Source organism: Eleutherodactylus coqui, chromosome 5 (assembly GCF_035609145.1).
Source record: "Eleutherodactylus coqui strain aEleCoq1 chromosome 5, aEleCoq1.hap1, whole genome shotgun sequence".
Lineage (NCBI taxonomy): Eukaryota > Metazoa > Chordata > Amphibia > Anura > Eleutherodactylidae > Eleutherodactylus > Eleutherodactylus coqui.
The window spans coordinates 60541468-60565388 of NC_089841.1; the positions used below are offsets into that span (position 1 = coordinate 60541468).

General features: G+C 40.6%; 1 protein-coding gene across 2 annotated transcripts in view; it reads right to left on the bottom strand.

Moving 5' to 3' along the window:
- Positions 1–1127: 1127 nt before the first annotated feature.
- Positions 1128–23921, bottom strand: part of SLC14A1 (solute carrier family 14 member 1 (Kidd blood group)) — a 31307-nt gene continuing 8513 nt past the window's right edge. The window contains exons 1-9 of one of the 2 annotated variants that reach the window (XM_066602616.1): positions 18252–18458; positions 14269–14443; positions 11727–11916; positions 8289–8417; positions 7916–8108; positions 5535–5682; positions 5039–5173; positions 4132–4181; positions 1128–2798 (exon numbers count right to left, since the gene is read on the bottom strand). In XM_066602616.1, coding sequence (XP_066458713.1) covers positions 2622–2798; positions 4132–4181; positions 5039–5173; positions 5535–5682; positions 7916–8108; positions 8289–8417; positions 11727–11916; positions 14269–14422 — 1176 coding nt within the window. In that variant the 5' untranslated portion in view covers positions 14423–14443; positions 18252–18458 and the 3' untranslated portion in view covers positions 1128–2621. Of the gene's footprint in view, positions 2799–4131; positions 4182–5038; positions 5174–5534; positions 5683–7915; positions 8109–8288; positions 8418–11726; positions 11917–14268; positions 14444–18251; positions 18459–23921 lie in introns of those variants that run through there. The other variant, XM_066602617.1, reaches the window with a different exon arrangement.

A 23921-nucleotide genomic window follows, 5' to 3' on the forward strand; every position in this document is an offset into this window, starting at 1 on the left:
AAGACCTAGTGCCTCTTTGTGGGCAAAAATTAAAATAAGATTGGGTCTTATTTTCGGGGAAACACGGTACTATGTCCTCTCTCTACCTAAAACTGAACCTCTCAAACACTGACCTACTTGTGTTTACGCCCTCTGCTAACAGACCTCCTCCTGACATCTCCATCTCAGTGTGTGGCACCCACCATAACTCCCAGACATCACGCCCGCTACCTTGGGGTTATATTTGACCCCGATCTCTGCTTTACCCCCTACATCCAATCTCTCGCCCCCAACCAGGTCACCTGCACCTCAAGAACATTGCAAGAATCCGCCCTTTTCTCACCATGGACACACTAAAAACACTCATCCACTCTTGGCTCGATTATTGCTGTTTGTTGCTGATCAGCCTCCCCCCGTCCCAGACTCTCCAATCTATCCTGAATGCGGCAGCCAGGCTCATCCTCCTGTCCAGTCAATACTCGGACGTGTCTGCCCTGTGCCAGTCACTCCTCTGGCTGCCCGTCAAAATACACAATTCAATCTCACTACCCTCATCCACAGCACCGCCATTAGTTTATCACGTGACCCACAGTCTGGCAGCTTCATTCTTCATCCTGTTATTTGTAGCTATATATTCCGCCTAATATAAGTAAGCTACCCACTGAACAGGTACTTTACTTACATACCGGCAGCGTAGTTCTGAGAGAACGATACTACGCAGGTGCAGCCATCATAGGAGAACCCTTTTAACATATGGTCAAAACTTAAATAGGTAAAGACAAATACCAGTACCCAATAAAATACAGTATATATATATTTTTGGAAAATACTGTGATGTTAGTGAGATGACTGCTGCAAAGCTTTTTCTACAGATCAGGAAGTGAAAGACTACTATTAGGCTCTGTGGTCAAAAGACCGTTTTTTTTTTTTTAACTACAGTTTGTGACCAAAATAAAAAAATAAAAAAAATCACCCCCCCAAAAAGGTCTTAAAAATGCTCAACACAAAAATGTGATATATAATAGATCACTTTCTGATGACTCATTTCCTTTAATTGAGCTTATGGTTTACTATACCAAGAGACTTACTACACTTTCTGCAAAAAGAATCAACCAGATTGTTAAATGAAATTTACTGGGTCAAAGGTCTCATTATTTTATTCAGTGCATTTCACAGAAAATTAGTGAAAATATAGAAATTTACAAAGTGTTCATATATAATTCATATTGCAATAATGCAGATGACATACTGTATGTGCACAAAAACATCAGAAAATGTATTAATCAGACTTTCATTAGAAAAAAAAATACTCTGTAGAGCACAGCTGTATTCCATTGGTCAAAGTCTTTTTTTTTTTAAATACCTTTTATTAGCTCAAGAAGTTTCAGATGCAACAATTTACATTTTGGTACAGGTAGATTGAATTCTCATATTTATCACACATACCCACTATTTACACAAGTGCCTAAAATCTTTTAAGATTGGCTATCCACTTTAGAGAAAATGGACTTAAATGTAGCTTTAAAATACAGGAAAACACCCCAAAAAATTAAATTTTTAATATTTTCATAATAGCCTATAGGGATATAACTTCCTACTCTTATAATGGGCAATATATGAAAAGGGGATAACATTTCTTATGGCAAAAAGGAAAACTTTGGAAAAATCAAAGTTATTCATTTGGGAGTCCTTAAAGCAATCCTCCAATCAGGAGATCAAGATTTATAGAAATTCACCTTTAGAAGATGCATAATTTCCATTTTTTCCTCAGTGCTTACAGCTTAGCTTCATTTTAACTCAACTCTATTAGGTCCGGCCTGTGATCTGTGGTGAAGGTTTAAGTACTGTGTTTGCTTTGAAGTAGTCTGGAACACACCCCTTTCTCATAATTAGTTCAGGCTGTAGTGGAAGAAGTCTGAGCCAATGATTAGAAAGGGGGTGTGTCCTAGACTATGTCAACTTAGGCACCATGGCTAAACTATAGTCAGAGTTTAAAAAAGCAACAAAATCAGAGGAAGATTAAGTAGCAGGTTAGTATAACATGTAGGTACTGACGTACTTATTAATTTTGAGCTCCTGACTGGAGGGTTGTTTTAAGACTAAGTTATGTGTTTATTTTTTAATTATTTGTTAGGCAGGAAAGATGGTTAGAAATAGGCATATTTGTCATCACAGTTTGAGTTTTTATAGTTAAAGGGGTTGTCCTGGATTGGGGAAAAAAGCTGCTTTTTAAAGTTAGCACCACATCTGTCTCAAAAAGTTGAGTCTTCTGTAGCCATTTTCTTAAAGGTTTTATCTCTGAAGAATCAGATTTCCTCTTTGTCAATCGCCCTAATCCTCGCTGAATAATGATATGGTCTAGCTGACGATTCCCTTTTGTCCTGTAGTTTTCAAAAATAAATATTTCATCATTAAATATTTTTTGTAGATTAACTCCCGATCTACAGGTGTTGTTCCTGTAAACTCTACACTAGTCTACTCACTACACCCGTATTAGACTTCCCAAGTGTCTTGGCATGTTTGAGATAGCAAATCTGGATGGAATTATAACATAGCTACAGCCTTGAAAATGCTTCAGTTAGAAAGGTCACTTTTGTGACAAAAGTATGCTACAAACAGTCGATTGTCCTTTTTTGTAGCGTTCAGATGTTGCATTTATCTTTCCTGCCCTTCTGCAGGTTCTGGAAATAGATTCTATTGGCTTCAGGATAGGTGACCTTTGATAGAGGTAGTTTATAAATGCCTGGATTATTTGTAGTTATCAAGAGGAAGGTGAGTGCTGATAGGCAGAATGGCCAAGTACAAGATGGCAGCCCGAACTATAAAAAATAAAAAAGTTGCGATTATTATAAGGAAGCAATAAAACAAGACCAAAAACAATTTTTAGAGTATTTGTACATAAACACATCACAAGCTCTCCTGAGGGTATTTATTGTCAGTCTTGTGATCTAATATTTTTCTGAAAGGGTGTATAACATACCATAAAAAACAAACACTTGCTTTTTATAGTCTCAGGAATTACATTAATTTAACTGGGTCTCTTGAAGTAATTATTATATTTATTACCAGAGCCCTGCGCCCGCCATTCGGAACCCAGAAGAAGCTTGAGGATTGTCATGTGCCGCACTTTGGCTGGGTGGTCATGTGCAGAGTCACAGGCTTTAGATAGGCATTGAAGAATCACTGCTGCACGTTGCGATTAGCTAAGCTGTCATGTACACAATGGCACTTGAATGCCTGCCGCTTCTTCAGGGTTCCGAACAGTGGGCACCAGGGCTCCAGCTAGACAGGGAGCCAATGGAGTAGGAGAGCATACTTTATGGGCTTAAAATGGTGTAAAATTAATTCCCAGAAAACCCTACTTTAAACACAATTTACAAAGCCCACCACAGTTTTCATTACAGTGGAGGCTATATAAGAATGCCAGTAGCAAAAAGGCCAAGTACAAGATGGCAGCCCACAGTATAGAAAGAGCAAATCATGCTTGTAAAGGAGGCATCATTAGGCAGCATTATACAGCCTGTACTGTAAACAGCATTCATGAAGTCCACTTCAAACTCTACTATGTTTTTAGCCTCCATGTTAAAAAGACTATTGTTGCTCAACTTGCGAATATGATTAGTCCAAAACAATTTTTGGAGAAAATGGGGGGGGGGGGGGGGATTGAATTTCCCATAATACATGCTCCAGTTGTCAGTGTGCAGCCAATCAGTTGTCATAAAGACTTGCCGATGTCACCAAATGTGTCCTCTAGTGGTGTAACTATAGGGATGCGGTTGCACCCGGGCCCAGGAGCCTTAGGGGGCCCATGAGGCCTCTTCTCCATAAAGGGAGCCTAGTACTATGAATAAAGCATTATAGTTGGAGTCCCTGTTACAGGCTTTGCATTGGGGCCCAGGAGCTTTAAGTTACGTCTCTACGTTAAGGGATTAGGAGAAGTTGCCCACCACCACTCCAAGATAAACTTTTGCACCTGGGCCCATGAGCCTTTAGCTATGCCCCTGAGAGGAAATATTGCTGTTGGTGTCAAGCATGTATACCAGCAGGGAACTTAAATTAGATTCTATTGGAGGGAGGAGAGAAAGAAGCTGCATCACGTTTATATGCCTATATCATTAAGAATATGTACAAGTAGATAAAATGTTTATTTACCACAGACATGAAGTTGGCCAGTGCAGCTCCTAGGTAAGCACAAAAGAGAGCTGGGGATAGGATACAAAAAAAGTTAATGTAATAAACATTGGTAACAGGAAGTCAACATTTTTTGTCTTGTAGGGTTTGTCCACTGATGAACACCATATTATGATTTACAGATAAAATATTATCCATATAATTATATGAGTCACTTTGCATATACCTTGACTTCCTTATCTTGTACTAATCTGAAGTGGCAAAAATTATACAATTCTCCAGAGCTGTATTCACAACTCTGCAGGCTGTCTTGCCATACAATGGACAAGGTTGTTGTCAGACACCCTTAAACTGACGTTAACGCCATCATTACTCCAGACCAACAGGGTTATTACAGCATCCTCCTTCACCCACACAGACCAGTGGGAATTGAATTTGTTAATCTATAAACCACTCTGTACCACAAAGAATATTAGTGTGGAAGGATTTTTTTTTCCACCAAAACAAATTGAGTGATAAGGGTCTAAACAGAGGAGGTTCAACCACTGATCACGGAAACGGAATCCTCAAGTCTCTGTGTATAAATGGAGAATGGTCATGTGTGCATACTACTGCTCTATTCATCTCTATGAAACCGTTGAAACTCCTCAAATACAAGAGCATGGTTATTTCTGGCACTCGGCACACTGTTTATGATTGGTGTAGGTTCCAGTGACTGTACTTCGCGACCAGACACTAATCACCTAGTCTACAGGAGAGGGACTTAAAGGTTGTTTTGGTAGGAGAAACATTCAAGCCGCCCTCAGCTGACAGGAAACCAAAATTAAAAGGGGTTGCCTTCATTTCACTAGGCACCCTCTCATGCTTTACTTTCCTGGAAGCAGTGGTGAAAGGTTTAACAAAAATCGAATCCAAAAAGAGTACCTACCACAAGTTATAGCGAGCAAGTGAGTTTGCCAGGTGAGAACATAGAACATCCCACCCACTGCAATGCAGGCCAAAACAGAGTTATAGCCCCACAGTCCAAAATAGATCTTCTCGAATGGGGTTGCCAAACTCAACCCTGAAAAAGAAGAAAGAAATGTCCTCAAGTTATCCTGGCAGTAAATAAGTTATAAAAGATTGTTCAAGACTGAACAAAGACACCTAGGTTTACTATGAAGGGAATGGATTTTTATACTGGAACAGAATAGTTCCGATACCAGTTCACCTGCCCATGCCTTGAATTGGACTTTCCTAAATTTGAGGCACCTGGTAGAGAAGAATAGCTACACAACACTTCACTTTGCCTGTATTCATAGGTAGGAGCGATGCACATGTCTTCATTCAAATATGTTCTTCAGGCATATTTAACACAATTGGGAAAGTGGGCCTCCACCAGATACTTCTAGCTATACAAGCCAGTCAGTCAGTCACATATTTACCTGCTATCATTCCCAAAGCAGATCCAATTGCTGCATGCATGCAGATAATGGGGGAGGATACACACAGAGCCACTAAGAAGATCCCTCCTGTCCAAGGATTATCACATCCATACACCTGACCAACACCAACTGGTATGGCTTTCAACAGCTGCAAGACAAACAGGGAAATATATCACACAAAAGCAGACATGCACCTGAGAAGCAATAGTTGAATAGGTGGTACATTTTTAGGCCTCTGCTATAGTGAACAGTTGCCCATTACATAGGCGGCAGCAGGATAACTTTGTACCCATGAAAAACGAAAATGGTTTGGCGGATGGCAATCCAGTTTTAGACACAAGCAGTGGGCAAGTTATAAACTGGTTAGGCCAGATCACCAATATGGTGGCCATCTTGATTCAATTTTCAGGACACCATGTACATCTAATGTGCATGGCCAACTTTAGAAGCAGAGTGTGACATTACTTGGAAACTAAACATGAAAACAGGGCCATCACAGAGGTTGGCTAACCAAGAGGGACCACTTACGAGTGGGAGATAGCATTAGAATATTTGTTCTTCATTCTGAATGCCCCTTTGGGGTATCCAGTGGATGCAGATTTCCAAATGCATTGGCTCCTGTTATTCCCACATGAATGTACATCACATAACAGTTTCCCTGCCATTCACCATGCTTTAGACTTATTAAAAGCAAATAATGGTTTTAAGGCAAGACGAAGCCAGGCAAACTTGTGTGATGCTCTTGATTAGCTTGGGCAAAGGATGCAATTCTAATAATGCCTTTAAGAGAAGGTTAGTTAAGGTCGAAAACCCAATTTTCTTATACCATATGAGAAATCATATTGTGGAGTGGAGTCAAAGAGCATCCCAGCCTAAAGAATCTGCCCCGTCCTGCATTACACAAATATCGACTCAGAAGGGTGTTGTGTAATGCTCATTTTATCCTCCGGATGTGCTGTAGTGAAATCAAACACTTATACCAGATTTCAGCCGGTCAGCTGAGTTGCAGCAAGGTTTCCCAACAGTGGCACACTGTGTCCCGCTTATTTTCGAGGAACCCCTCTAACAAGTAATGAAGAATATCCTTCATTCACGGGAAGCACATAAATGTATATTGTAACTCATAAGTAATGGATATAGAAAGCGAGAGTGGATGAGCTTTAAATCATGTTGTAGTGCCACCAAGACATAAAAGCGCAATATTTTATCTTGTACGTTTTATTGGTTCCTCCTTAGATCTTGGCACGGCCGGCCTGTACAGACAAGTCTCAAACACACATATATTTTACTATTTATGTTCACAGCTGGGGAGTGACCGGATTGTGCAAAAAACACACTTTTTATGTCTTCGCAATGTTTATGAGTTCCCAGCCCAATAAAAGCCGCCACAAGCCATTTCAAATAATTGCTTTACCTTAAGACAAATAAATCTCGTGGAATTATTTGCCAGGTGATAAAACAATCAGTGCATGATGATCAATACAGGGAGAGGGGTAGAGGCCATTGTTATAACGGATATAGTTTACAGAAGATCTGGGAATTCTATATCTACAATGCTGGGAAGTCGGTTACTGTATGGCTCTGTACACATCTAGTTTACGGGTTCCATTTAACCTCTTACAGACCTGCCAATTTTCTTTGTTCATTCTTGGTTTTTGTTGCAACAGCTGTAACTTTTTTTTCCTTCTAAACAGACCCATAAGTGGGCTTCAGTTTTGCAAGACAAGTTTTTTTCAAATGGATACATATATATTGTATTGGAAAACTGAAGTGACATGAACTGGAAAAAAAATGCAATTCTGTTTTTTTTTTTTTTTGGGGGGTGGACGTTACTACAGCATTCACAATGTGGTACAAGGGAGATGTTAACTTTGCTCCGTGGGTCAGTATGATTAGGAGTAGAGATGAGCGAGAACGCTCGGATAAGTCAGTTACTCGAGCGGGCCTCGCTCTTCTCGATTAATTGCATTCTTGTCCGAGTGTGCTCAGGGAGGCGGGGGTTAGTGGGGGAGAGAGAGAGAGAAATCTCTCTCTTCCCCCCTCCGCTACCTTCTGCCGCCTCCGAGCATGCTCAGACAAGAATGCAGTTACTTGAGAAGAGCGAGGCCCGCTCGAGTAACTGACTTATCCGAGCGTTCTCGCTCATCTCTAATTAGGAGAATACAAAGTTTATATATTTTACAAAAAAATAAATATCAAAAAACAAGATTTTCATTAGCTTTTGGTAGCCAAATCCTGATACACATCAGACCTGGGGTGTGGTCACTGTTGTCTTATCTTCATGTAAGATTAAAATATTTAGTAGCCAAAAATATTCACTAGACTGAAAAATCCATCTCATTAGTTAGGTGTGAGAGTAATCATATCAATACCAGGCTTACCGAAGTTATCTGAATATCAGACCAGGTGATGTTTGGAACAGCATCTATAGGTTGAATATCAACAGTGGGGAAGAATACATTGTAGTGACCGGTGGCCGCTATGTGCAGACAGACTGCAATGTTAAATGGCAGGGTGAAGACTGGCAGGTCCCATTTGCTGAATATGGAAGCCAAAGCACTAGACAAGATAGGGCTGGAGAAAGAAATAGAAAAAGAACAGGAGATCTAGATCAGAACATAAGGTCAAAGGAGATTCATTATATTGATTGGTTGACATGTAAAAGGATGATAATGGTAGCAATGAAAAACGTCAAGCATCATTCGACAATATTTGGTAGGTCATAAAAGAGTAAAGAAAGGCAGAAGAACTTACCAAGTCATTGACATGACCATTACGGGGATAAGAAGCCACCAATACCAGTCTCCTTTATCTGAAAACACAGCCATCAACAAGCCAACCAAGATTCCATTGTACCCATGTAAGCCCGCAGCTATAGCTGATCTGTGATTTAAAAAAAATGTACAGGAATATAACTACTAGAAGACTGCTTCCAATCTACAAGGATATAACTACTATAATACTGCTCTCTATGTACAAGTATATAACTACTATAATACTGCTTCCTATCTACAGGGATATAACTACTATTATACTGCCCCCAATGTACAAGAATATAACTACTATAATACTGCTTCCTATCTACAAGGATATAACTACTATTATACTGCCCCCAATGTACAAGAATATAACTACTACAATACTGCCCCCAATGTACAAGAATATAACTACTACAATACTGCCCCCAATGTACAAGAATATAACTACTACAATACTGCCCCCAATGTACAAGAATATAACTACTACAATACTGCCCCCAATGTACAAGAATATAACTACTACAATACTGCCCCCAATGTACAAGAATATAACTACTACAATACTGCCCCCAATGTACAAGAATATAACTACTACAATACTGCCCCCCTATGTACAAGAATATAACTAATACTGCCCCCTATATACAAGAATATAACTAATACTGCTCCAATGTACAAGAATATAACTACTATAATACTGCGCCCTATGTACAAGAATATAACTACTATAATACTGCCCCCTATGTACAAGAATATAACTACTATAATACTGCCCCCTATGTACAAGAATATAACTACTATAATACTGCCTCCTATGTACAAGAATATAACTACTATAATACTGTCCTCTATGTATGAGAATATAACTACTATAATACTACTACTATGTCCAAGAATATAACTAATATAATACTACCTCCTATGTATAAGAATATAACTATTATAATACTATCCCCTATGTACAAGAATATAACTACTATAATACTGTCCTCTATGTACAAGAATATAATTACTATAATACTGCCCCCTATGTACAAGAATAACTAATATAATACTGCCCCCTATATACAAGAATATAATATAATACTGCCCCCTATATACAGGAATATAATTACTATAATACTGTTTCCTATATACAAGAATATAACTACTATAATACTGCTCCCTATGTACAAGAATATAACTACTATAATACTGCCTCCTATGTACAAGAATATAACTACTATAATACTGCCCCCTCTGTACAAGAATATAACTACTATAATACTGCTCCCTATATACAAGAATATAACTACTATAATACTGCCTCCTGTGTACAAGAATATAAACTACTGTAATACTGTCCCCTATGAACAAGAATACAAATCACAGAAAACGACCATATACTTACTAACTAAGGAGTGCATATAGCTGCATCCTCTCACCATGCAAGCAGCAGACTACCAAATGAGGGAGCTAATTGCACCTGTAAGGAACACCGATGAGACAGCCACTCACACAGCCTCTTAATATAGAGGGCGGTAGCTGCTTGGTGTATAATCCCACATGGTGAGAGGATGCAGCTATATGCACTCCTTAGTCAGCAAGTACGGTATATGGCTGTTTTCTGTGATTGTTTTTATGTTTTTATATTTCCCCTCCTGTGACATACTCATTAGTGTAGGGACTAACTACATGCAAGGAACCTTGATGCGGTTAGTGAGCTGAAGTATCTTGGCCAAAATCCAACTAATGCCTTGCATTTATTATCTATCATTTACATGCAGCGTGGCTTTAAGACTCCAGGGGGAGCCCAGGGTGGCAGTGCCAATGTGGTTCACTGTTTGAAGTGCAGGGCAACCTGCCGAACTATTATGGCGTCATTAATAGGTTGGTGGTCTGCATGGTGTACTACATGTATCAGAAGGTCTGACACTCTGTATCCACTCTGTGTGGGATAATACACCAAGCAGCTCGCCTTCCCTATATTAAGAGGCTGTATGAGTGGCTGTCTCATCGGTGTCCCTCACAGTTGCAATTGGCTCCCTCATTTGATAGTCTGCTCTCTGCATGGTAAGAGGATGCAGCTATATGCACTCCTTAGTCAGTAAGTATATGGCTATGTACAAGAATATAACTGCTATAATACTGCCCCCTATGTACAAGAATATAACTACTATAATACTGCCCCCTATGTACGAGAATATAACTACTATAATACTGCCCCCTATGTACGAGAATATAACTACTATAATACTGCCTCCTATGTACAGGAATATAACTACTATAATACTGCCTCCTATGTACAAGAATATAACTACTATAATACTGCCTCCTATGTACAATATAACTACTATAATACTGCCTCCTATGTACAAGAATATAACTACTATAATACTGCCTCCTATGTGCAAGAATATAACTACTATAATACTACTACTATGTCCAAGAATATAACTACTATAATACTGTCCCCTATGTACGAGAATATAACTACTATAATACTGCCTGCTATGTACAGGAATATAACTACTATAATACTGCCTCCTATGTACAAGAATATAACTACTATAATACTGCCCCTATGTACAAGAATATAACTACTATAATACTGCCTCCTATGCACAAGAACATAACTATTATAATACTATCCCCTATGTACAAGAATATAACTACTATAATACTATCCCCTATGTACAAGAATATAACTACTATAATACTGCCTGCTATGTACAAGAATATAACTACTATAATACTGCCCCTATGTACAAGAATATAACTACTATAATACTGCCTCCTATGCACAAGAACATAACTATTATAATACTATCCCCTATGTACAAGAATATAACTACTATAATACTATCCCCTATGTACAAGAATATAACTACTATAATACTGCCTGCTATGTACAAGAATATAACTACTATAATACTGCCTCCTATGTGCAAGAATATAACTACTATAATACTGTCCTCTATGTATGAGAATATAACTACTATAATACTACTACTATGTCCAAGAATATAACTAATATAATACTACCTCCTATGTATAAGAATATAACTATTATAATACTATCCCCTATGTACAAGAATATAACTACTATAATACTGTCCTCTATGTACAAGAATATAACTACTATAATACTGTCCCCCCTATGTACGAGAATATAACTACTATAATACTGCCTCCCATGTACAAGGATATAACTACTATAATACTGCCCCTATGTACAAGAATATAACTACTATAATACTGCCTCCTATGTACAAGAATATAACTACAATATTACTACCTGCTATGTACAAGAATATAACTGCTATAATACTGCCCTTCTATGTACAACTCCTATAATACTGCCTCCTATGTACAAGAATATAGCTACTGCAATACAGCCTGCTGCACATGAGAAGACAATTACTACATTGCTGTGTAACATTTTTCTACATACCTGTCTTGGCTGAGAATCATTGCTGTTAGTGTTGAAATTATAGTCCCCACACATCCCGCAATTGCCCACCAGGGATTTTGAAGAAAAAGTCCAACAATAATGATGAGTCCACTGAATGAGTTGTTGACAAACATCACCTGCGATGTGCCACGCAAGACCCAGTCAATGAACTGGAATGGGACGGGTTTATCTGGAATGGAATGACTTGTTTTACACTTTTTTGCTGACATTGTACACTAAACACCTGTAATTCGTACTATACGTTGTGAGCTGGGCTCTCGGCCAATCCAATTTCTGTAACGTCTTGTTTAGTACTCGAGTCATTGCTGTATAATATTTTATGCAGAGTACGCTGCGACACTTAAAGACATTACAAAAAAAAACTACCGCAGGATTAATAGGAAGACATCAATACAGCATGAAATACAAGTAGAGATATAGCAGGTGTTAAATGTGAGCTAACAGTCATTCAGCGCTGCCTCTAATACCATGTAAATGAACGGCACGCTACACGAGTAGCAAAGGCAAGCTATAATAGTAGCGAAAAGGAACGATCACGGAATACATCTGTAGTATTGCAATTTCCTGTTCAAAAGGAATTCTCGTATTATAAAGTGATGGCATACTGCTAGGCTATTGGCATCACATCATCAGTGGTGGTCCAATCTCTGGAACCCTCACTATGCCGAAAAACGAAGGGGGACACAGTGCTGGTTTATTGCAGGGTCTTTTTGCAAAGTATTGATTTTGATATTGCCCATACCGGTAAAAGATGGTGAACTTGGACCCCCATCATGTGCATTTATAATACTAGGGTTCACTTATGTAGCAAAAGGTTGTTTGGCCCCAAAAGCAAGTGTTACTGTAACCTCTGCACTTCTTATGGCCATGACACTGGTGTACTTTGCAAAGGCTATTTTTTGACATGTTCCATTGTAGTAGGGTAGCCCTAAAAGTCTCCATTACCCAGAATTCTTAAGAAGCATAACTCCCATCTTCTTAGTTGTATCTTTATTTATTTAAAAGGGTTGTCTGGTTACCAGACAGCTTTCCTGCTATAGCTCCAAGTATCTTAAAAGAAAAAAACTGCAGTAATTGTACTCTGCCTTGGGGATCCTGGGCGATTGCACAGAAGCCTATTGAATTCAGTGAGCAACGACTCCAATCCTACTTTCCACCATAGTATATGCAGCATCAGGACAGTAATGATTGAAGGAGGCGGCGATTGTATGCAGCTCAGAATGAAAGAGCACTGGAGATGAGCGAGCACCACAATGCTCGGGTGCTCGTTACTCGAGTCGAACTTTCAGTGATGCTCGAGAGTTCTTTTCGAGTAACGAACCCCATTGAAGTCAATGGGTGACTCGAGCATTTTTGTATATGACTCGTGCTCTGCTAAGGTTTTCATTTGTGAAAATCCTAGCAAATCACCAAAGTCATGTAAAAAACACAGAAATGGATAGGGCAGGCGAGGAGCAACATGCTGGGCTGCATTTCGGGCTCCGAGGTCTCACTATTAAGTCACATTAGTGGCAAGAGTGAGACCACCCCCCCCCCCCCCCCCGCACTGTCAGCATAAAGATCGTTCTCCTCTGCCACAGCTGTAACAGCTGTGGCAGAGAAGAACGATGTTAGCCCATTGAATTCAATGGAGCCGGCAATACAGCCGGCTCCATTGAAAGCAATGGGCTGCCGGCGAGCACGGGATGTATTTTCGGGAAGGGCTTAAAAATATAAGCCCTTACCTGAAAATCATCCTAAAATGTGTAAAAAAAATAAATAAAATTTATACTCACCTTTCCGCTGCAGCCGGAGTTCAGCTGTGTCTGGCCGGCAGCTCTCCTGAATGACAGCTGAGAGCTGCCCCTGATTGGTCCCTGCGCTGAGCCAATCAGGGGCAGCACTCACCCATTCATGAATGGGTGTGAGTGAGAGCTGCCTCTGATCGGTGAGGCTGTGACCAATCAGAGGCAGCTCATTCATCAGGCGGGGATTTTAAATCCCCGTCTGCTGAATACTGCTCACAGCAGTTCAGGAGAACTGCCGGCCAGACGCAGCTGAACTCCGGCTGCAGCGGAAAGGGGAGTATAAATTTAATTTTTTTTTTTTTTTATACACATTTTAGGATGATTTTCAGGTAAGGGCTTATATTTTTAAGCCCTTCCCGAAGATTAATCCCGCGCTCGCCGGCAGCCCATTGCTTTCAATGGAGCTGGCTGTATTGCCGGCTCCATTGAATTCAATGGTCAGTGCTCGTTTAAGCGAGACGAGTATCGAGTGGTGCTCATCTTGAGTAACGAGCATCTCGAGCACCCTAATACTCGAACGAGCATCAAGCTCGGACGAGTATGCTCGCTCATCTCTAAAGAGCACCTTAACTGCTATGTAATTTTGCAATGCACAGAGCCACTCATCATGGCTATGCCTTGTATTGCAGAAAACATCAGGTGACTCAATACAAGTTCCTCGATGTACTATGGAATGTTGTAGAACAAGACTTGTCCCTGACTGTCATTGATGTCAAATACCATCCATCACTCACCTCTCAACCAGTCTCCAAATTCTTTCATCTCTCCAGAGATGTAACGGAGAGCTGTACAGAATACGCCTCCAACCCCATGGGGACAACGATCTGAATCCTCCACTGGCTTCTTCTCCCCCATTTCCACATTGTTTATGGGTATCTGACTTTCCATAGTTCCTACTCTTATATAATCCTAAAAAAGAGAACATATTAGACATGACCATTTTTTGAAGAAATTCTCATTTAAAAAATAAACAAACAACTTGCTTTATAGTAGTTCATGAAAGGTGTTGACAGTGTGAAACATAAGAAACAAACCCCCCAAAACACACACAACTATGTTACAATTCTGCTCTCATACAACACATCGACCAAACTAGTTGATATGCTGACAGATCTTAGTTATTACGCTTTCCTAATAATGACTCTTCTAATACAGAGTATTGGTTATCTTCATATGGGCCGGAGTGGGGTTCTGTGTTTATATGGGGTGTATGGTTCCATGCAAATATGGGAGGGTGCAGGACTTTTAACCCAGTCTTTGCACCAGACATGGGTTTTACCAGAGAGCCATTTCCCTTGTATGGATGAAGGTTTGCTCCTTTTTAAAAAAGTATTAATCTCCAAGCAGCTGATTCTATAAGGGAAGCTCTGATGGTCAAGTCACAGGGGCGTAACTTGAAGCCTCTGGGCCCTAATGCAAAAGCTATAACAGGGCCCCCAACTATAATGCTTTCTTCATACTACTAGGCTTACTATATGGAGACGTTAGGCCTTATGGGCCCCCTAAGGCTTCTGGGCCCGGGTGCAACCGCATCCCCTGCATCCTCTATAGTTACGCCCATGGGTCAAGATACACATGACCTCTGATGGCAGAAATTTATGTATATACACATTCAATGTGTAGAGGGTCTCAAAAGTGTGGAAACATCCATATAGAATGAACAGTTTGGCAGACAGTGATGCAATTTTGCATACCAACTGCGAGCAAAGCAGGTAAGATGGCTTAACTGGCTTCCAACATGTCGGCCGTTTTGAATTCAATTAATTGTGATGTATATCAAGCTTGCAGAGAAGGTCACCAGAAAGACAATGTATGCTTCATTTCACCATAACTATTTGTTCTCAGTGATTTTCTACATTACAGGCATTGTGAATGATGGTGTTATTTCAAGCAGAACATATTGAGATAGTCATTGTGTCAGGTGAACGAAGCACCCGTCATCACAGCAGATTTCAAAACGGTGACAAATACACTGTGTGACAGACCTTAGAGGGAGGTTTTACCTTAGACAAATTGTTAGGGCTCAGGTATCCCTAGGTAGCTTTCTTTCTGGGCGATCAGACTGGTGTACATTACAAGGATGTGCCACTGAAGCTCAACTAGAGACTAGGCTGCTTTTACCCCCACCAGTTGATCATAGAAGGTCCGGATAGTGGGACGGCCTGCCTGAAACAGACTGGGTGACGTTAAGGATAGATAGGGGTTCTCCATTCAGGACAATACAACCCCTTTTATGTTTTATGGAGATGCCATAATTGTGTGATCAATTGGGTGATTAATCACTGGTCCACCATTTTCACCACTTTGCCCCCTCCACAGCAGTTCTTCCACAAGAGGTAAACCAAAACCCGTACCAATTAGCATAAAATACAATTGCAAATTGTATTGGGAAATTTTAGTTCATCGGGCACAAGATTCCTACTGGACAGAATAAATAGGTGCAGCGCTCCTTTAATTTAAAGAGAAGCTCAAGGCAAACATTCCTGATTGATTTTAGCATTTGTCTTTAAACACACAGATTACCTATTGGGGACACCAGATTAAAGTCCTCACATGATAAATAAGGAAATTTCAATACATGTTTCTTTACCTATTTTGATGACTATTTGCACTGTATTGTTTGTGAACTGGCTGTGCCCTCTTGCATGGCATAACATATTTTGAAAGTTTTCCCGTATGAAACCAAACACACCCAGATTACCAAATCTCCCATATCAGAGCACTCAGATTCTGCGTTGTATGCCAATAATGGGAAGAGGCAATTAAAAATTAAGATATAACCTTGTACTCATATGCTCATTCTAGTAGCATACCGGTACAGGTGGAGTTCATACACGGCTCCGAGTTGCTTAGTAATGTCCTCCTGTAGCTGCACAAGTATGGAATATGATTGACCATATGTGCCACAGAAGACCCTTTAACTACCGAACAACTCCTAACCCTGAAGTTTCACTTTTTATGCAGAGCAGTGTCAGACAAAATTACTCGTGGCATCAAGCATGTTCTTATTTGCAAATATTGCCTATTCCATTTCATATTATGAGAATTGGTAGCTGCCATATAAGGCTCTAGTCGCATCCATTTGGAGCCTCTGGCACAGGTACAATGGAAAATAATGGACAATAGCAAAACCAACTTGCCCAATTCCAATAAAATTTTTGCCTAGTATGCTGGAAGCCAGAAGGACCCCATTATGGTCAGTGAGGTCCATTCTATACCACTCAGATTCAGCATAAGCCAATTCTGGGATTTTCATTGTTTGGTTCAAAGGATAGTGCCAAACAATGGAAATCAAGCAGGGCTGTGGATGCAGGTATAAACTGATCCCAAGCCATTTCCTAATATATGTTCAAGTTCACCAAGGGAGAAACTGACATTTTTTCATAGTCACTGGGGCCCATTTATTTCTGGCGTTACAGAACAGTCACAAAGTAACCTGGTTTTATAATTCACCCATACAGAAGCCACATTGTGCTAAATTAGGATGTTCCATATATCTGTGATGGCTGATTGGTAATCCATTTAAATGAGTTGCAGGACATTAAACTGAAGTGGAGTGCTTTTTCTAATAATGCATATCAGCCCTATATGACCTGTTGCATGCGCTTTCAGGTGTGTTCAGACAATTTTTTGCTTTCTTTGACAACTAGTTCAAAAATCAAGCATCTCTAAAAGTTTATTTGCCAGCATATAAAGGCTAGTTCATACTAGTGCTATGGGTTATGGAACCCACTGGCCAAATGGACCAGTCATGACGGAACTGGACAGACCCCTATTGACTGTAATGAAGTCAGTTTGGTTTCTGGACATCCATCTGACATTCTACAGGACAAAATAGCACTGCATAAAGCACCATTAGCTCCTCTTAAGCAGAATACAGCGACGGAAGCTCTGAATGGAGCCTTCGATACAGAAGTGAACTAGCCCCAATACTGATATGAACTTATCCACCTGCATCTGACCTATTACCAGTAGAGATGAGCAAGCATACTTGCTAAGGACAATTACTCGATCGAGCATTGTCCTTAGCGAGTATTGCCCCGCTCGGAAGAAAAGGTTCGGGTGCCGACACAGGAGAGTTGTGGCACTGAGCGGGGGGGAGTGGGAGAGAGAGAGATCTCCCCTCCATTCCTCCCCGCTCTCCCTCGCCGCTCCCCGCCTGCCGCCGAATCTTTTCTTCCGAGCGGGCAGGTACTCGCTAAGGGCAATGCTCGATCGAATAATTGCCCTTAGCGAGTATGCTCGCTCATCTCTAATTACCAGCATTTACTGAGAAGTGTAAAATAATTAATCATAATAACCTGCTCAAAAGGCCATTAGAAGAAAAAAAGTGCAATAATTACAGTTTATATGCGGCAGCTCAATTACAACATTTTTCTCATATTGATCTTCTTTAATAAGTGGAAAACTTATACTGTTGGACTGCTGGATGCAGTCTGAGTAAATATAACTTTAAAAAAAAACAAAAAAAAAGTGCATATAGTCCCCATTATATAACATATTACTTCTTTTGATTAAACTTTCTATAGAAAACTATCAAAAAAGCAGAACAAAACCTAACAGCTAGACTCAGCTCAAAAACTAGACAAAATAGCCCAAAACTACATGGAGATGTTTACCCCCCCCCCCCCCCCCAACTCACCCCTTCAAATAGCAAGCCACTGAAAAGCAATAGACTGCTCTCAAGTTATAGTCCAAAAGACCGAAATAGACTTACAAGCTTCTGTGTATTCCAAGACGTCTCAATGTCCACTACGACTGATGAGTCACGACTGAAGGTGATGACTTGGGTTCCAGCACCAAGGTCTTACTATCTCATCTTATATTTCCCCTCCTCCCTAGGGAACAGAGACTGGAGCTGCAGTAGTTACTCAGCAACTTAGCCAAACCATCACCAGCTTTGGGAGGTTTGCAGAAAAGACATCACAATACATCACCCTCATAAAAAAAGACCACTGTGGTCACAGAAATAGACTGCAGACCAGCAGCAGCTGTCACGTGTCTGTCACCCTGGGGAATTAATAGTGAAGTATACCAGATATAGATAACACCATCAATGTGTGACCAAAGAAAGATACAAAAATTCCAATGCAGATTCAGGAGGATGAAGAATGAAATATTTAGTTTTATTCTTGTTTAGTTCTGTTATTATTGATCTCGTTAGAAAGGCGCATTTACAGTTCTGCAGCATCTTATCAGTGTCTTGCCTTGTGCTCAATCATCCTGCTGTGGTAAAAGATAAAAGCTGTACTTCAAAGTCTAAAGACTAAAGACTTACATTAAAAAAAGCCATAGAAGACAGCTGCTAGAACAGACATACGCAAGAGCAACCTTTGGAGTTGCGCAGGGGCCACTAGTTAATGGGGCCCACTGCTACCATCTTTTTGCAGCCATCACTGACAGAAGCACAAAGTAATGCCTGTCACACAGATTACTGCAGAGATGTATTGCTGCAATTTTAGAGAACCATGCATTTAATTAGTAGCAGCCAGATACAGAACTAGTCCTGAATATTCATGAGATGCAGGGTTGCCACACCCACCCACCAAATAATGATTGCCCATTACTGTGCATGGTGTAGGAGTGAAGTGTACAGAATGGCCTGCAGAGGGCAATACACAGGCATTCTGGAACCTGACAAGAGGGAAAACACATGTGGGTTTGGCAGGAAGTGACATAAAAGATCAGTTCCTGTCACACTCAGGGGGACGTTGATAGCTTGAGGTCCAGTGTGGAACTGTGTGGGGGCCTCGAGTCTGACAGGGAGGCCACCCCTAGACTCTTACCCCGGTGGGGTACAAATGAACTGTATTGTATGCTGTACATAAGTTTGCTGTGTTGTGGAATAAATCTGTCAGGCACCAGATTTAAAATAAAGCCAACTTTCTGGAGTGTTTCTACACGTGTGTTGTACATTTTTAGCTAAACACTGATAAGGGAGTGAAAGTTTATGGTCCCTGAATTACTGTTGATGGGGGTCTTATCTGTGCAATAAATGTCTCACACTTCCCATTCACGCATAAATCATGGGTAATACTATAACCCACTATTCAGCGAGTCAAAGGTTGTTATCAATTTATATTCCCAAATTCTTCTATGGTTTTGTGACTTGAAACCATCCTTCAATATTAAAACTCTCATATCTCCTATGTTATGTCCATGGTTAGAGAATCGCTCGGCCATAGGCAATTCTCTTTTTCTGTGTTTAATCGTGTGGCGATGAGATCTCATCCTCGCTTTTACTCCCTTATCAGTGTTTAGCTAAAAATGTGTGTGTACCTCTTGTAGCATTTCTAGCCTGATGACCTTTCCCCCCACCCAACAGTAATTTAGGGACCATAAAAACTTTCACTCCGCTATCAGTGTCTAGACAAAAAAAGTTTGTTTGCTGTTGCAGAATTCCTTTTAAGTGCAAACCAGATCCAATCCATTTAAGCCTAAAGAAGAACCCTGCGTTGTTTCGCAAGCTCGCTATTACATCAAGTACTTTTGTTAGCCATTAAAAGGTATCATATCTACAAGATTACTTGGTTTCTCTTGCTGGGAACAATCACATTTTGCTCTACTGGCTAACACAGTACCAGATCTTTGTTTTCATTATAGCAAATATGCTAGGCACGCCGGCAGCATGCCGCGGGCATGCGTCGTGCACACTTTTTAAAAAAAAATCTCCTGCAACACAGCACAATGACAGCTGCGGGTGTGCCGCGGGTCCGGACGGCTCCCATTGCCGCACGCCGGGGTAAAAAAAAATAAAATAAAAAAAAATTACATTCGCATGCATTTATTTGCCCTGCAGATGCTAATGCATCCCTATGGGCTTCTGGAGCTACAGACCTCCTGTACGGAGACACGCGTGGATTTTATAATTAAAATCTGCACGTGGACATTGTGCCTTCGTCTAAGTACAAGAAGAGATGGAAGAGGCTGAGCAGATATCCCATTAATGCCACAAACCCCTTCTTCTCCTTCCCCCTCTTTGATGGAGTACAAGTGGCGTTTGCCCGCTGTGCAGTGTGAGGTGAAAAGGTAGCAAAGATAAGTGAGAGTGGACCGGTAGAGTTTCTCAAGAGTCAGTGTCCGGGACCAGGGAACCACAGTTAACTAGGCCTGTGTAAGTCACTCTTTCTCCCACGTTTCCACCCTGTTGCTTCACGTGTTCTGAACCCTCACTATTTTGCTGGTGGATGTAAAGAGGACTGTTGAAAGTAGTTTATTCAAGTTTCTCAGTAAACGGCTGCTTTACCAACCGTTCCCAGTTGGACCTTTTGAATTCTACCCAGTGTGTGGACTCTTATTTATTCCCCGGAGAGATCACCGTGAAGGAAGCAATAGTGGCTTCACGAGTGACAAGAAGGTCTAAGGTAATCCACTTGTGGGTTTCCCTATTTCATATAGTCTGCCTGCGCCTGTTGGGCGTGTCCCTGGTTACCCTCCGGGTGGGAGACAGTAGAGTCACCGTGACAAGTGAACTACTCTACCCCCGCTTTCTCCTGGGCTGGGGCCCACTCTGGATGCTGCACTTGTACCACTCCAGGTCTTTTTTCGGTATATAACAGAGGTCCTGAAACCCACCGTCTGATGGAGCCTGTATGGCAGGGCATGGAGGCTATATGACTCCATACTAAAGGACAATACTCTAGTCCAGACTTTGTGGACAAGGTCCTGCTGTCTACATAAACCTTTATATGACTATACAGTTGTGGCCAAATGGTTAGAGTCTGACACAAAAACTTTTTCACAAAGTTTGCAGTTTTAGTGTGTTTAGATTTTTTAGTCACATGTTTCTATGATATACTGAAGAAGCCATTATCAGCATTTCATAAGTTTTTAAACTTTTGACAAATCAACTTTAGGCAAAGATTTAATATTTATAGTGTTGACTTTCTTCTGCATTTCACATGCTCGATATCAGCTTCTGGGCCAAGTCCTAGCAACCAGTTATGGACTAGTGCTTGAAGTTTATCACAATTTATGTGTTTATTTACCCACTGAGGACTGACCATAGGTTCTCAATGGGATTAAAATCTGGGAAGTCCCTGGCCATGGACCTAAAATTTGAATGTTTTGTTCTTTGAGACACTTCGTTATCATTTTTGCCTTGTGAAATGGTGCTTCATTATGCTGGAAAGGACATTGTTCATCACCAAATTGCTCTTGGATCGTTGGGAGAAGTTGCTCTTGGAGGATGTTTAGACACCATTCTTTATTCATGGCAGCATTCTTAGGCAAAATTGTGAGTGAGCCCACTCACTTGGATCAAAAAGCAATCCAACACATGAATGGTCTCAGGATGCTTTACTGCCAGCATGACACAGGATAGCGCTCATCATTTCACCTCTGAAAATCATTCTTCTATATGTCCCAAACAGTCTGTAGGGGTTTCGTTAAAGAAACAAATTGTACAGAATACTGGGTAAAATTATCTTCTGTTATGAAGCCCCCATCAGACTGTTTGGATGGATGAATGAATGAAGGCTCTTCAACGTCAGCCAGAATCATGGAGCCATGTTGGGGCCCATTGTTTGTAGGGCTTTTTTTTTAATACCATTGTTTCACCAAAATAAGCCATTGTGCCTTCATACGATTACTAAAGTACATGAAGCAGATGTGTAGGAAGCCTTGTATTTCTAAGGCTAGTATCTAAGACACAGGAAATCTCGTTGATCACAGTTCTTCTGTGTGCAGTTAGTCTAGAAAGTCTGCACAGCCCTGATAACAGACAGACATACTGTATGTGGCCTCTCAGTACAAAGCTGTAGGAGCAAGGCTTCTTTGGCTTTTAGGTAAAGGTTAGCTACAAGAGGGGTGCAGAGGAAGTTGTTGCATCTGGACACTAGTACTTGAGGGTTCAAATGCCCCTCTGTCACATAGTACAACACCAGTATTATTTATATATGGCACATGTTAGTTGGGAGCCTTTGTATAGTACATAGAGCTAGCTTTTCATATGCCGTATAATTGGGAGCCTGGAACATGACCGTATGAAAAGTAAGCTTAAGTATGGGATTATTAACAACAGGTAGCAGTGTTCTTGTCTGTGCCTCAAGCAGTTTGTTTAAATCTCTTGAAATATATAATTGTGGGATTACTACAGTTGGCCATTGTAAAGGTCTCAGCTGACTTGAGCTCTTAAGAAGTCCTGACGTTAGGACGTGTGCAGGTCACTCCAGGGCAAACCTGCACGAGAGAATGAAAATTATATGGAAACCTCAGTGCTTTCAGGCACAGACCATAAGTCTTACATTACTGCATAATTGTCATAATATTCCAAAACTGTAGGGTTATACCTACCACCCATCAACATTCCCTGTTGTACTAAAGAGATGCAAGCATTTCCTGTTCTTGGTCCCTTGCATCTTTCCGTGCCTCTAAAAACTGCCGTCTGTGTTTAATGCCTGCATGTCATAACTCTGACTTGGATAGAGTAGGGTATGCCGCCGCCATCCCCTTTATGCAGAAAGGGATTTTTTTATAACACCCGTGTCCAATGGAATGTGTCTCCTTCTCTAGGTAATAGTTTTCCTCCTCCTTCCCCGGTTCTTGAAGGTGTATCTTGCCCGACCTGTGGACTTTAGTTACCAGGTAAGGACTTCATGGAATAAAGATTAAAAAAAAAAAGCCTCTGAAAAGTAAACCCATTACACTGGATTGAGAATTGTAATTATCCACTCATTAATAGTTGAGGAAAAAAAAAAATATTGCAATCCAGAGATGGGAACTGAACTGTTTACTTCTAGTTACAGTATATTAAAGTTTAACATTAGTTGCAGGGATGTCAACTCCCAAAACTTATGTAAGCTTCCCATGGAGCCTCCAGCCCATTTCCAGACTCAAACCTCTTTTTGAGTGGTCTGGTTGAAATCAGGCCTGAATATTAGGACAGGGCACCAAAGCCCACTACTACCAAGACTACTGTATCCGTTCCTCTGGAGGATAAAGACCCTGAGCCCTTTCACAAAAAGCTGGAATCCCAGTGTCTTAAGGGGGTTGTCCAGTATTAGAAGAACATGGCTGTTCTCTACAAAAAACAGCACCACTACTGGCCATGACTTGTGTTGGGTATTGCAACTTAGACCTATTTACTTCAATGGAACCAAGCTGCAATACCACACACAACCCATTGATAGGGGTGTTGCTATTTTTGGAAGAGAGTAGCCATGCTTTTTTAAATTCTGGACAACCCCTTACAAGGAACCTATAACATTAAACATGCAGTCTCATCTGTAGGTAGCATATTATAGAGCAAGAGGGGCAGAGTAGATATATAGTTTTATGAGGAATGATTCATTGTATTCTAGTTAAATCTTTTCTCATTTTGGGCATAGGAGTCCAGTGGGTGGTGCTTCTCATGCAGGGACTGCTGTCAATCACCAGTTAGGACCGC